Raw genomic sequence first — 12,837 nt, 5'->3', positions numbered from 1 at the left:
CCCGCAACCCCCCAAAATACCCCTGAGAGTGAAACTTATGATTGATCCTTGTCTGTATGCAGTGTTTATTTAGTCTCTTACATGAAATTATTTGAGTCCATGTATAAAGCTGAGAGTTGCTCTTCCATTCTGTATAAGTCCTCTATGCACGGATGCAACTGGAGTCATGAAGTTGCCCAACTTAAACGAGTTGGGCTATTAAAAGAAGAGATACATGTTATTTCTGGTTAAAATGGGAGCAATTTCCTTACTACACCTATTAAACTGTCTTGGAAAGATACGTGACACCCATAGTGTATCATTTAAGCCTACCTAAAACATCTTTATCTTTCTGTAAAGTAGTTTAAAATATATATGGGTAGTGAGAGGAGATTCCTTGTTTAATTTGTGAATGTCTGTTAAAGTTCCAGTGAGTACTCTTCTTTCCTATCCTTCCCCTCAACACCATCACACACCTTACCTTCCCCCAAAAGGGGAAAGAAATTGGTTCTATTAGGTTCTTATTTTTCTAGCATGTGTAGTTAGTGGTTTTGTTTGCCATTGATCATCTCCTTAGAGTATATAGGAACTTGCTTGTGGATTTATATAGTAGTTCAGACAAAACAAATAATCTTGAAAAATGAGATTTTGAAAGCTGGCACATAGACTGGCATGTGTGTGTGTGCCTTTCCTTTGAGGAGTCCTCCAATATAGAACAATAGTTTAGAAATGAAAAGAAAATATATATTTGGAAGTTTCCCTATAGGAATGTTGGTGGTTTTCCATGATTAGTAGTCTAGGTTTGTTGCATTTCCTGCAGGCTTTCTCCTGGGCTTCAGTGACCAGTAAAAACCTGCCTCCTAGTGGTACTGTTTCTTCCTCTGGAATTCCACCCCATGTTAAAGCACCAGTCTCACAGGTAACCAATCTGTGAACACATTGGATTGTATCCTTGTTACATTGCCAATTGCTTATCTTTTTTTATACTTCTTTAAATGAGTCAATCAAATTATGGATTAAATATACAAAAAAATTGTATTAAATGTCAGTGCACCCACTTTAAATGCCAAATCTCTATCATCATTTTGGGTTTGGGTGTGAAATACACATTAAGTTGGTTTTACTGATAGAGTCATTTAAAAGGCTTCTTAAAATAACAAAAAAAATATGTTCCTTTTAAAGTTCTAAAATTTATTTAGCAAAAATATTCTAGGGAAGAAATTTGGAAAGGCACAAAGTAGTATGGCAATCACTGTTTTTAAAAAAATAGAGAACTTTAAAAAACTGCCTAAGCTCTCAGTCTGTAAGTGGTTCACTCTGTTTAATTGAAGCCTGTACCAACTTATGACTGTAGTGTTCACTTAACTGATCATTCCAGTATTCTGCTTTTCATCTGTTTGTCATCTTACCCATTTCAGAGCTTCCAAAAACATTGAAAATAACACACTGGCTACCTGATGTGTTTACTAGGTGTAGTTTAGAATTAACTAAATTCTAATTAAATTTATAGTACAGTTAAAAGGTATTCAGTTCTTTTTTTTTTTTCCTACATTTTGAGTCAGACTTTATTCTACTAGAAAATTTATATTTAAAATGCTTATACGCAAAAAAATAAAATGCTTATACGCATACAATTATTTGTGTATGCCTCTTACATGCTCTTAACAGTGAAACATTGAGGTTTCAAAAAAGTAGTAATCACTAGACAGTTTTTATGGCGTTGGTACTCATAGCTACATAATAGAATACGTGGCCTCAAGATAACCTTTTTTCAGTTAACATATTCAGGAAATGTTGAATAATGTCAAATCACAAACCAGAATTTTGTCTTAGTGAAGAAAATTAATTTGTTAAGTATTGGTTGTGCTTGTCAGCTCATCTGAAAACCTCATGAGTGACTTCTGAATTTTCTTTTGAAACGCTTGATTTCTTATGAGATTTGCATTTGGAATCCTTTGGATTATTACTTCATCTTTTGATTGTTGGCTACATTTATTTTAAACTTACTGCTAGTTAAAATAGCTAATGCTTATTATGCCTTTAGTATGTGCCAGGCATTATACAAAGCACTTTATATTCATTCTCATCTCATCCTCACAGTCACCCTGTGAGTGTGGTTACTGTTCCTGTTTCACAGATGAGTAAATTGAGGCCTCAACCTAAGGTCAGACAGCTGTGTATAAATAACATAGGACTGGGCTTTGAATTTATGCAGTTAGACACCAGAGTCCCTTTGTGACTCATGTAAATCTAGAGGTTTCTTTAGTCCTTTGGAGGGGAATCTATCTCCATTTACATCAGAGAAGAAAAGTATTGTATTTAAGACATCTAAATTATATTAGAGCCTTTCTTTTGCCCAGGGGAAACATTTTTTTAAATTTTGAAGTAACTTATTTTTTTAATTGTAGGAGACTAGATTGTATTTTCCAACCCATCCCCTTATTAAAGATATATAAACGTGTACAGTTGAAACTATAAAAGAACTTTCTTGGGCTCCTCGCTGGCTCAGTTGGTAAAGCATCCAATTCTTGATCTTGGGGTTGTGAGTTCAAGTGCCACGTTGGGTGTAGAGATCACCTAAATAAATAAAATTTTAAAAACTTTCTGATCTTTTTAGGCTGTATTTTGAATGGATTCATGATTATTCCACTTGATTTAATAAATGCCTCATTTTTATTATTTGGTGGGCTATACCATTTCATTAACACTTTTGGCATAGTTTAATAAAAGGAGAATTAAACTTAATTTTAAGGTATTTCATAGGAATTAATTTAGAAGTAGGTAAGTTAATTTCTTGGTTGAAAAAGTTTTGTCTGGAAATTGACTAATATATGTAGTTCATGTTCAGTTGAAGGATTTATTGGTTGTGGTTTTATCTGCTGTTATTGGTTTGATTTGATGGTTCCATTTTTATTTTATATTCTGTTTGACTTTCTTTTGTGGAATTTGTCACCTGAACACTTTCTGGTTGCATGGAATTAATTTTTAAGGCCCTAAAGTGTAGTATGTGGTATGTTAGCCATTTTATCTTGTTGGAATATATAGTTTTAATCATGAAATTGAGTCTGAAGAATTGCAGATGCACAGCTGGCTAGGTTGACCAATTAATCAGTTATTGAATATTGTTAGGTCTTTGGTCTCTCTCTCTTTTTTTTTTTTTGTATCGGCATCATCCAGTATCTTCTGAAAGGTTGCTAAATCTCACTATGAATTATTTAAAAGACATTGGAAATTATTTAAGTTCATTTTTAATTTTAAATGCTTAAAGGATAATGAACTTTTCTATATTGCTACTTGGAGTTATTTTTGTTTTGGTAATCAGTTTTGAAAAAAAGTTTAAATTAGGTCAGTGAGGACACCTCTTAAGTTATTTGATAATATTTGGATTCAGTGAGCCTGAGGTTTTTCTGAAATTTTTAGATTAAAAGGTACATTTGCTATTTTTATTAATTTCTTAAACACTAACTTCATCAAGTTTTGTTAGGGTGCATCTGTTTTTTAATTCTGTTTTATGTTCATACTGAAGTAAGTTGGTGCTTTTAGGCCCCTTTAGTGAAGTTTGTAAATAACTGCCTTTTTCAGGCATCACATTTCAGGTCAAATTATCCTATAGCGTTCAAATACAGATAGCAGTGGTCTCGGGGTTATAACATAGGATCCCTTGTCAGGCATAGAACATTTGCCTACGTATTAATGAACTAAAAATGTAATTTAATTTTAAATGAACCGGGATGCCTAGGTGGCTCAGTGGTTGGATATCTGCCTTTGGCCCAGAGCATGATTCTGGGATCTGGGATCGACTCCCACATCAGGCACCTTGTAGGGAGCCTGCTTCTCCCTTGACTTGTGTCTCTGCCTCTCTCTGTCTCTCATGAATAAATAAATAAAATCTTTAAAAAAAGAAAAAATAACTTTAAATGAACCAAAAGTTAACAAAAATCTGTGCCTAACATCACTGTGCTTTGTTTGGTGGTGGTGTAGAAATGAATAAGATATAGTCTTTATAAGGACTAAATATATAATTGAGAAAACTGGTGAGAGTTAAAAAAATAATTTTTTAACTGGCTAAGTTTTTTTTTTTTTTTTTTTTTTTTTTAACTAGCTAAGTTCTAGAACATGGAGAGCAACTTGATGTTGAGGGAAATGGGAAATCTTTGTGGAAAAAAACAACTTGGAAAGAGGTAGACATCTGGTAAAAACTGCTAGGTTAGGAATTAATATGCCTTCTGATTACAGTGGGTGAGATCATTTACAGCAAATTGTCATTTTTGAAAGAAACATAACTCTTTATATCAAAATTTGTCCTTGTAAGTAATGGTATTCCAGATATATAAATGATGGAAGAGCTTGAGACACTGGCTGGACTGATGTCCTCAGAGATAATCAGTCATAAAAACAGGGCTGAAATCACTAGTGTTCTGACTGAGGACATTTTCTTCATATCCTGCTGAGTGTTTTCAGCATTTTTTGAAAGTGCATGTATTTTTGTCTCTTCCTTGGACCATAAATATTTGGGCAATAGATGGCCAAAGAGTATGGGAATATTGAAAATGTTACTGTATTAATAAGGAAAAGGTAATAGCAGATGCAGATTTTGTCTTAAAATAGTCAATTATATGTGTGTAATTCAGCCTGAGCAGAAAGTTTTGGAAATCATCTTAAAATGTCCTATTACTCCCTGCCTGCTGCCGGCCCAAGGTGCAGTTAAAGTTGTTGGAATCAGTCCTTAAATAATTGCCTACTTTTCCCGTGAGGAAGAACAATAGGGAGCTAAAGGACTCCTTGATTCTGAGGTGTTTTATACATGTTTCTGTCTTAATTATTTAATTTTAATTTAAAGGTATTTTTTAGTTGCTAGAGTAAGCTAAATTTTACATTTTGAACTGTCCACTGATTTTTAAGATTTATGGTACGGGGTTTAGAAGTTATTGGCTCTAAGCACCTCTATTTGAAGGGCAGATAGATAATTAGGAAGTATATGTTGTAATTTTGTCTAAAATAAAGATGGCTGTTTATTTTGCATATGTATTTACATGGAGTGGCTCATCTTGCATTTTTGTGATTTTTTTTTTTTGTAGCTGTATCTTTAACGCTGTCTCAATGTGGATGTAAATTTATTGAAAAAATGTGGTTGTAAAAAGCAGCTTATTTTGAGTTATATATCCTTGAATGAGAAAACAAACCTACCCTACAGTCCTAGATTGGTACAGAATATCTTTATAAAAATTTATTCTTCATATACATAGGACACTATGTTAAAATTACTCTAAACTTAAAAATATCATTATGTCTGCTGGTGACTCGCTGGTGGTTGCTTTAGTTGTTTTGTCTCCTGTGGAATGAGTTTCTTTATAATGTGTTTTTTCCCTTGTATTTTAGCCAAGAGTTGAAGCTAAACCAGAAGTTCAGTCTCAGCCACCTCGTGTGCGTGAACAACGACCTAGAGAACGACCTGGTTTCCCTCCTAGAGGACCAAGACCAGGTGAGTCAGCCCCCTCTGTGACCTTTCCCATTTAGTACTTGGAAAGTTGGAAAATACTGAACTTAAAATAACTATAATGTGTTTTATATACAGTTTCTTTGAGTACCAAATTTCTTAAAAGATTTAAGTAGCTTGCTAAAGTACAGTCTGGGGCAGAAAACTAACTTTTAGGGGAGGATTAGTTGATGTGCGATGGAGACCTATATTTTGAAGGTGTAAAAATTTTGAGACAGATTTTATTTGGTTATTGTCACTGGTTTTAAGAATTCAAAACCGAGCTGCCAATAACCTACTCTCTTACTTAGCACTCTTATCTCTTCACAGATAAACAATAAGCACACCCTGATTCTTCTTATTTTGATTGTCTTAGGTATTAAGTAAGTTGCCATGATTTTTGACTTGTTTCCATTGTTAGCTAATATATGTAGCACCTCTATTTGAATTCTATAAGTATGTTTAGATTGCTTTTGGGAGGAGGTGGGAGATATAGTACCCATCAATAGCCTATGTAATTTTTCCCACAAAGTAAAATAAAGTGATGTGTTCCTAAACCAGAAGTCATGGGAACTGGGATTTGTCCTAGCTTTGCCACTCCTTGAGTTTATGATCTTGAGTGAGACCCTTAATTATGAGCTTCTCTTATGCCATTTAGTTATTACCCAAATTTTTCTTGTGTGATGCCTTTCTTACATGCCTCACTGTGTTCTTTGTGTTATTGGGAGGATCAAATAAAATTTATATAAATTTGAGCATATTAATATATATACAGGATATCTAAATGAGATGTTATTACTATTAAATTTACTGATTTGGCTATAATTTCATACAACCAAGGATTAATTTGCAAACTTCAAAATACTAAACAAATATTTAGGACAGATCTTACTATCTGAAATTTGTTTGGTTCCTGGGTGATGGCAAGAGTTTGGTTAAGGAGGAATATTTGTACTAATGTTGGACTTTCATATAATCAGATCAGTAGATCTTAGAAGAAGGCATTTAGCAATCTAGTCAATACCCTTACTTTACACTTAGTGTCATGTTGTTTTCTAACTAACCTACTAATTAATAGGCACTTCCACCTCTGTTCAAGGAGCTCACTATCTTATTAAACTAAAACAGGAATATCTATTGTTTATTCATTGCTTTGAGCTTAGTTGTTTTGACATTATAAACTTTAATCTGTCCTATTCCTTTTCTCAGGCAGAGGAGATCTTGAACAGAATGAATCTGACAACCGTAGGATAATTCGCTATCCAGACAGTCATCAACTTTTTGTTGGTAACTTGCCACATGATATTGATGAAAATGAACTGAAAGAGTTCTTCATGAGTGAGTAGTTTATTTTGCTTTATTAGAAAATTAAGTGGGGAGAATAAAGCTTTTTTCATAATGTGATTAGAACTTTAAAAAAATTTATATCTCTATAAACTGTGTGTATCTCCATGTACCAATCACTTTAATTGATCAGAAAGAGGTAGAAGATTATATTAGATGTTTCCCCATGCTGTACTTAGTGTTGACTGACCTAGTTGTAGAAGTTAGAAGAATTAGCTGATTCAGTCTTATGTTTGGGAGTAGGATTCTTTTGGCAAATATAAGTCAGAAATAGAAGATATCATTTTTGTAAAACCATGCAGGAAACTCCTTTTGAGAGGACTAATTGAGGGTAACAAAACAAGGGTCAGGCTAGTCACTGGCATCTTTATGCAAATGACTTGTATGAGTGAATGTACCTTAGTTGTCACTGGATGTAGCAGTTTGCAACATTTGTTTTGAAATAGTTCGAGTAGATTAAAGTTATTTCACCCCAATAATTAAGGCTACAAAGTATTCTATTAAAATAACCATTGGTGTAATATATATTTTCACAGGTTTTGGAAACGTTGTGGAACTTCGCATCAATACCAAGGGTGTTGGGGGAAAGCTTCCAAACTTTGGTTTTGTGGTTTTTGATGACTCTGAACCAGTTCAGAGAATCTTAATTGCAAAAGTAAGTGATTGAAAAGGCATACATAATTTAAGACTTTTTTATTCCTATTGTATGTAATGCTAATTTGATGCATTTTAAAGCGATAGAAGATTTTTCCTTAATAGTAAAGCTAAAACTAGTGCATTAGAAAATATGCAGAAAATAAAGATTTGTTAGTCATTCTAAAGTGTGAGGTGTGGTGTTTTTTTTGTTGTTGTTTTTTTTAAGTTTTACCACACAATTACTTAATAACAGTCCAATTTGTGGTATGGATTATTTTAAATTGCACTGTTTGCTCTGGTGAAGAAGGTTGGACTAGATTACCTATTAAATTTCCTAGAAGTTTTTTGTCAGGATTTTCTTACTTTGGTAGATAAGGGAATACATGACAGTTGCTGTCTAACCTGCCCACGTAAATCTTTTTCTCTCCTTTTAAAGCCAATTATGTTTCGAGGGGAAGTACGCTTAAATGTGGAAGAGAAAAAAACAAGAGCTGCAAGAGAGCGAGAAACCAGAGGTGGTGGTGATGATCGCAGGGATATTAGGCGCAATGATCGAGGTCCTGGTGGTCCACGTGGCATAGTAGGTGGTGGAATGATGCGCGACCGGGATGGAAGAGGACCTCCTCCGAGAGGTGGCATGGCACAGAAACTTGGCTCTGGTAGAGGAACCGGGCAAATGGAAGGCCGCTTCACAGGACAGCGTCGTTGAAGCTCCACTGTTTACAGAGTCTTGGCAGTGGTACATTATTCATCGTGTTTGCATTCTTGTTAATTTTTTTTTTTTTTTTTTTTTTGGGCTTTGGAATGTGACACAGCCTTTTTGATCATTTCTTTGATGTGAAAAGCATCTTTTGGTTATGAGTTAAATTGAGGTGGACATTATTTCCCCAATTTCACAACAGGATTCACATTGTTAATTTATAAATCTAGACTTGGAGAATTAAGGACTGAGAAATGACCATATCTTAAACTGTCTACAACAAAATGAACTTAAAAGGACATGCCCAACTGAATTCAGGTCCTTTGAGTCAAAAAAAAAAAAAAAATCCTCTGCTGCACATTTTGTTTAAGTGTTATTGTTTCTACCTGTTAATGTTGGAAACACAAATAGTGCAATTTGTGCAATTGGAGAATCTTGCATTTTTTCTTGGCTCTCTCCCAAAATACAACCCAACAGAAACTTGTTATGCACTCATCAAAATGCACTAATGGGTACTCCTGAACTCATTAACATTGGCATCTGCAACAGGAGGCAACAGGGGGAAAAATCTTTCATCTTTTTTTCCAGTAGAGAATAGTTTGTGAAATGATGAGGGCATTTTATCTGCTTGCAGTGACCAGCGTGTGTACACATAAACCTTAAGACTACAAGTATATTCCAGAAGGGAATCATTTAGTCATGAACTCTAAATAACAGAAATCAGAACTTCAAATGCTATGGTCTTGAGTATTAGACCAGATTTAGTAGCTCCATATCTAAGATTTTTCTACCTGCCCCTCTTCAGTACAGGGATGGCTGGCTGCTCAACACACTCCTCCCTTTTTCCTTTCTTTAAGCTATGTACAGTGAAAATTGTCTTTACTGTATTTTTGTTCTCTGGTAATGTAATAAGCATGATGGTGCCTTCTATTAATACATCATTCCAGTCTTGCTGGTAATTTTGTACAGTTTAGTGTATGAATTGCTGTGCTGCAAAGTCAAACAGCTGCAAAATGTTGAAAAATCATTGAAGTGTATAAAAAATTGCAGTATCTTTAAAATCAGTAAAATTGACTAGCATATTATTTACCTTGTTCTTCAGTTAACAGCTTTGTGTTCTCTGTGGGAGGGAGTCTTGTGTGTTTGGGAGGGAGAGGGAAGGAGGAAGTCAGTTATTTGAGTAAGTCTCTTACTGACTTTTAGCATGAATGTGAACGTTGAAGTGTATCACTTGAGAGGTGCTCGGAAAAGCCAATCAACTCGTACATTTTTTATGACATTTTGAAAGCAGTCAGATTCCATAAATGGCAAGTAAACCTGAAGTGAGGATACTGCAATTTTCAGAGAAAAGAACAGCATCTCCTAAGTGTTTGCATTTTCTATTTGGGGGGCAGGGAACTGTCATTCATTTTGCACAATTCTTGAACTGATGTCAGCACCCGAGTGGCTCTGAATTTAAGTCTGGGACGACATCTTTTATTTTTACATGGATCTCTAAATTCTGTGAGCAAAGTTTGTAGCTGCTGGATTATTGTCTGTCTTTATTGCAAGTTCCAGTAAACCGCAAGTATGGCGAAGGATATCCAATTTTATGCTTGGAGCATTCGGGTACATAACAGTTTCTGATGTTTCAGGCTAGGAGTGAGGTAAATTAAGTGTGACCACTTAAAGCTGCTTGTTAGCATGGAAGACTTCTCCATTCTTAGTAAAAACAAATTTAAAAATGCACTTGACATAGTAGCAAACTGGTTCTGAATTATAAAACTGTTTGCTATTTATTTAGTAAACTAGCAAATGATGCACATATTTTGTTTTTCATGTACTGGGCAATATAGTGAAATTAAATCTGTCCTTTTCTCCCTTGAATGAGGTCTTCCATGTTTGGGGAAAAGTCTTGCACTATTGCATATATTTTGGGAACACAGATTTCTCATAGTTTCCATTTTGGGGGGCTTAAAGATTTTTTTTTTCCTGTTGGAACACTTTTACACTTTCTGATGTATAGTACTTGAAGTTCTTACCAGAAAATTACTTTTGAGTTTTGAAGCCTTTATTCAAACTACTTTTAAATAAGTGGTTTATTGTCAGTGTTTTGTTTTGTTTTATAGTATATTTTTCCTCTACTCTTTTCTTTCCTTCCCGTTTTAAATATATATATAATTTCCAATCTAGGATATTGCCCTGCCACCCATGAAAACTGTGTTCTGGCAAAAAAAGTAATGAAAAATGTTAAGTGTAATAGAAAATTAAAGAGCCATTCAGCTTCAGTCTCTACATACCATGAATAAAACATTAAAACATCACATGGAGAAGTTTACATGGTGATTGTTCACCTGCAGTACTGTGGACTTTTAGCATTTTGTCCCCTTTTCAGTGAACCAGAGTAAAACTATTCATTGACCATTACTGTTATTTGCTTTTTTTTTCTTTGTGATGGTAATATTCTATCCTTATGACACTATTGCAACCAAATTGGCTTTACCATCTTGGCTTTAGTAGGTATAGAAGACAATGGATTACCATCTTTATTGCTGTAATGTGTTAAGCATTATATGCTAGTAGAATCTAGTTTAATTGTTTCGGGTGGAAAAGTATTCTTTGAGTTTCCATTTTGAATGTGTTTGGACTTAAACAATAAACTACTGATGTCTGCAGCATTTATCTATGTCCCTAATTTAATCTGTAGGTTTGTGTTCCAAAGTATTTTTTCCCAATTGCATTTCATACAACCTAAGTAAAAATAAGGAGTTGTTCTAAAACCAATGGCTGCTTGTTTGTGAAATTTGATTTCTAAAAAAGTAAAAACAAATATTTAAGTACGACTGAACATGATTAGAGATGTATCCCAGTTCACTTAGGTAACTGGTATACACGTTAAAGAATAGCAGAAGAGAATAAGTATAAAGAAGGTGAGAATGATCAAAATCAGACTACTTATTAAACGTTTAGAGGAAAACCAAAACTTAAGCTTTCTAAAGGATTGGTACCTCTTATCTCAGAAGGACATCTGAAGTTATAGGCATGACTCAATTCAGAAATTGGAACAAATTGTCAAGCTCTAAAAGAATATTAAATGGAAAATACATACTTGCAAATGTGACTAGGTATTTCAAATGAAAAATTAGGTCCTAATGCATATATGATTTTAGAACTTGAGACTTGTTAAAAGGGATGGTTATGAATGATTTTTTCCTGCTGATGTATTTGTAACACTGTTCATGAGGATTCCTTGAATCAGTCTTCACAAGTTTGTATTGGAGAGAAGCCCGAATAATCATTATTTCCATACTGTCAAGGAAGTAAGACTTAAGGTTTTTATAAGTGTATAGTAAATTCATTTTCAATTTTTTTTTTAAGATTTTATTCATTTATTCATGAGAAACACAGAGGCAGACACAGGCAGAGGGAGAAGCAGGCCCCATTCAGGGAGCCCGACCTGGGACTCGGTCCCAGGTCCACAGGATCAGGCCCTGGGCAGAAGGCAGCGCTAAACTGCCAAGCCACCCGGGCTGCCCTCACTTTCAATTTCTTTTTTTAAAGATTTTATTTATTCATGAGAGACACACAGAGAATGGCAGAGACACAGGCAGAGGGAGAAGCAGGCTCCATGCAGGGAGCCCGACGTGTGGGACTCGATCCCTGGTCTCCAGGATCAAGACCTGGACTGAATGTGGCGCTAAACCGCTGAGCCACCCGGGCTGCCCCTCACTTTCAATTTTAATTGTAATAATTTACCTAACTTTATGACAAGGGGAAAAACATTTTTTAGGAGGGATAAAGTGTATATGCTACACTAAATTTGCTGCTTCAGATTTGGTTTTCAATAATCATTTGGTCCAGGAGACTTATGTGAAATGAAATACTTGAAAACTTTAGTCACACAAGATGCTTCATTTCTGTTACGTGATTTCTGTGGCAAGTGAAAGAATTTAATGGATAGATGTTCATATTTTTCCTTTAAGTTAGGATAACTTGCTCATCATAATTTATATTTTAACTGTGGAAGACTAAAGACCCTATGTTTCCCCCTTTTTTATTCTGTGTTCCATAAGACTTTAATTATTTAGTAGTAGACTATTTTGATTAGTTTGATGCCAGAGTTCTAAATTATTTAAAGTTACGGGATAAATGAACAGTATTACATCATGAAAGAAATCTCCCTTTTGTGATCTCAGTAGGTTCAGATAAAGAGTAATTATTTAAAATCATTTAATGTCATTAAGCTAGATAATTCCTAAGTAATGAAGTTTCTGGAGGTTTTTTTTGACAAATAGAGACTGCAGTCTCCAAATCTGTATGCACATCTTATGTTTGACATGCTTCAGAATAGGAAAGTGTTTTTAGCATTACCAAATAAATACTGAGCAAAATGCTATAAATGCAGATCAGAATTAAACATTCACAGATTACTATGTTTCTATTGCCACATTGACCTCTTCATCCTTGATCTGAGATTTTTTTCCCTTCTAAGAATTTGATAAAGCTGGCTAAGTGTTCAAATGCTTTCTTTCACTTTTGTGACTTAATATTCTTTTAACTGCTCTTGTTTACTGGGTCTTACCACCTCACAACTCTGCACATGTCAACCACCGCTGCGCCCAGTCCCTTCTGTCCTCAGTCTCTTTCCTGACAAACTTTCTCTAAGTGGTTTCATTTAAGCTGGGAACAACTTTACTTCCATATAGTAAAATGGTCAAGAGGA

The 12,837-nt window shown here is 34.5% G+C and overlaps 1 protein-coding gene across 2 annotated transcripts in view; it reads left to right on the top strand.

Annotated features, from left to right (window-relative positions):
* G3BP2 (G3BP stress granule assembly factor 2) overlaps positions 1-10,789 on the top strand; it is a 33,074-nt gene extending 22,285 nt beyond the window's left edge. Inside the window, exons 8-12 of one of the 2 annotated variants that reach the window (XM_041760192.1) lie at positions 800-898; positions 5,359-5,461; positions 6,665-6,793; positions 7,336-7,454; positions 7,872-10,789. In XM_041760192.1, coding sequence (XP_041616126.1) covers positions 800-898; positions 5,359-5,461; positions 6,665-6,793; positions 7,336-7,454; positions 7,872-8,144 — 723 coding nt within the window. In that variant the 3' untranslated portion in view covers positions 8,145-10,789. The remainder of the gene's footprint in view (positions 1-799; positions 899-5,358; positions 5,462-6,664; positions 6,794-7,335; positions 7,455-7,871) is intronic. The other variant, XM_041760193.1, reaches the window with a different exon arrangement.
* Positions 10,790-12,837: the final 2,048 nt, after the last annotated feature.

The sequence above is a fragment of the Vulpes lagopus genome, chromosome 6 (genome assembly GCF_018345385.1).
Source record: "Vulpes lagopus strain Blue_001 chromosome 6, ASM1834538v1, whole genome shotgun sequence".
In the NCBI taxonomy this organism is placed as follows: domain Eukaryota; kingdom Metazoa; phylum Chordata; class Mammalia; order Carnivora; family Canidae; genus Vulpes; species Vulpes lagopus.
This window is presented reverse-complemented; position numbering and strand designations above follow the sequence as displayed.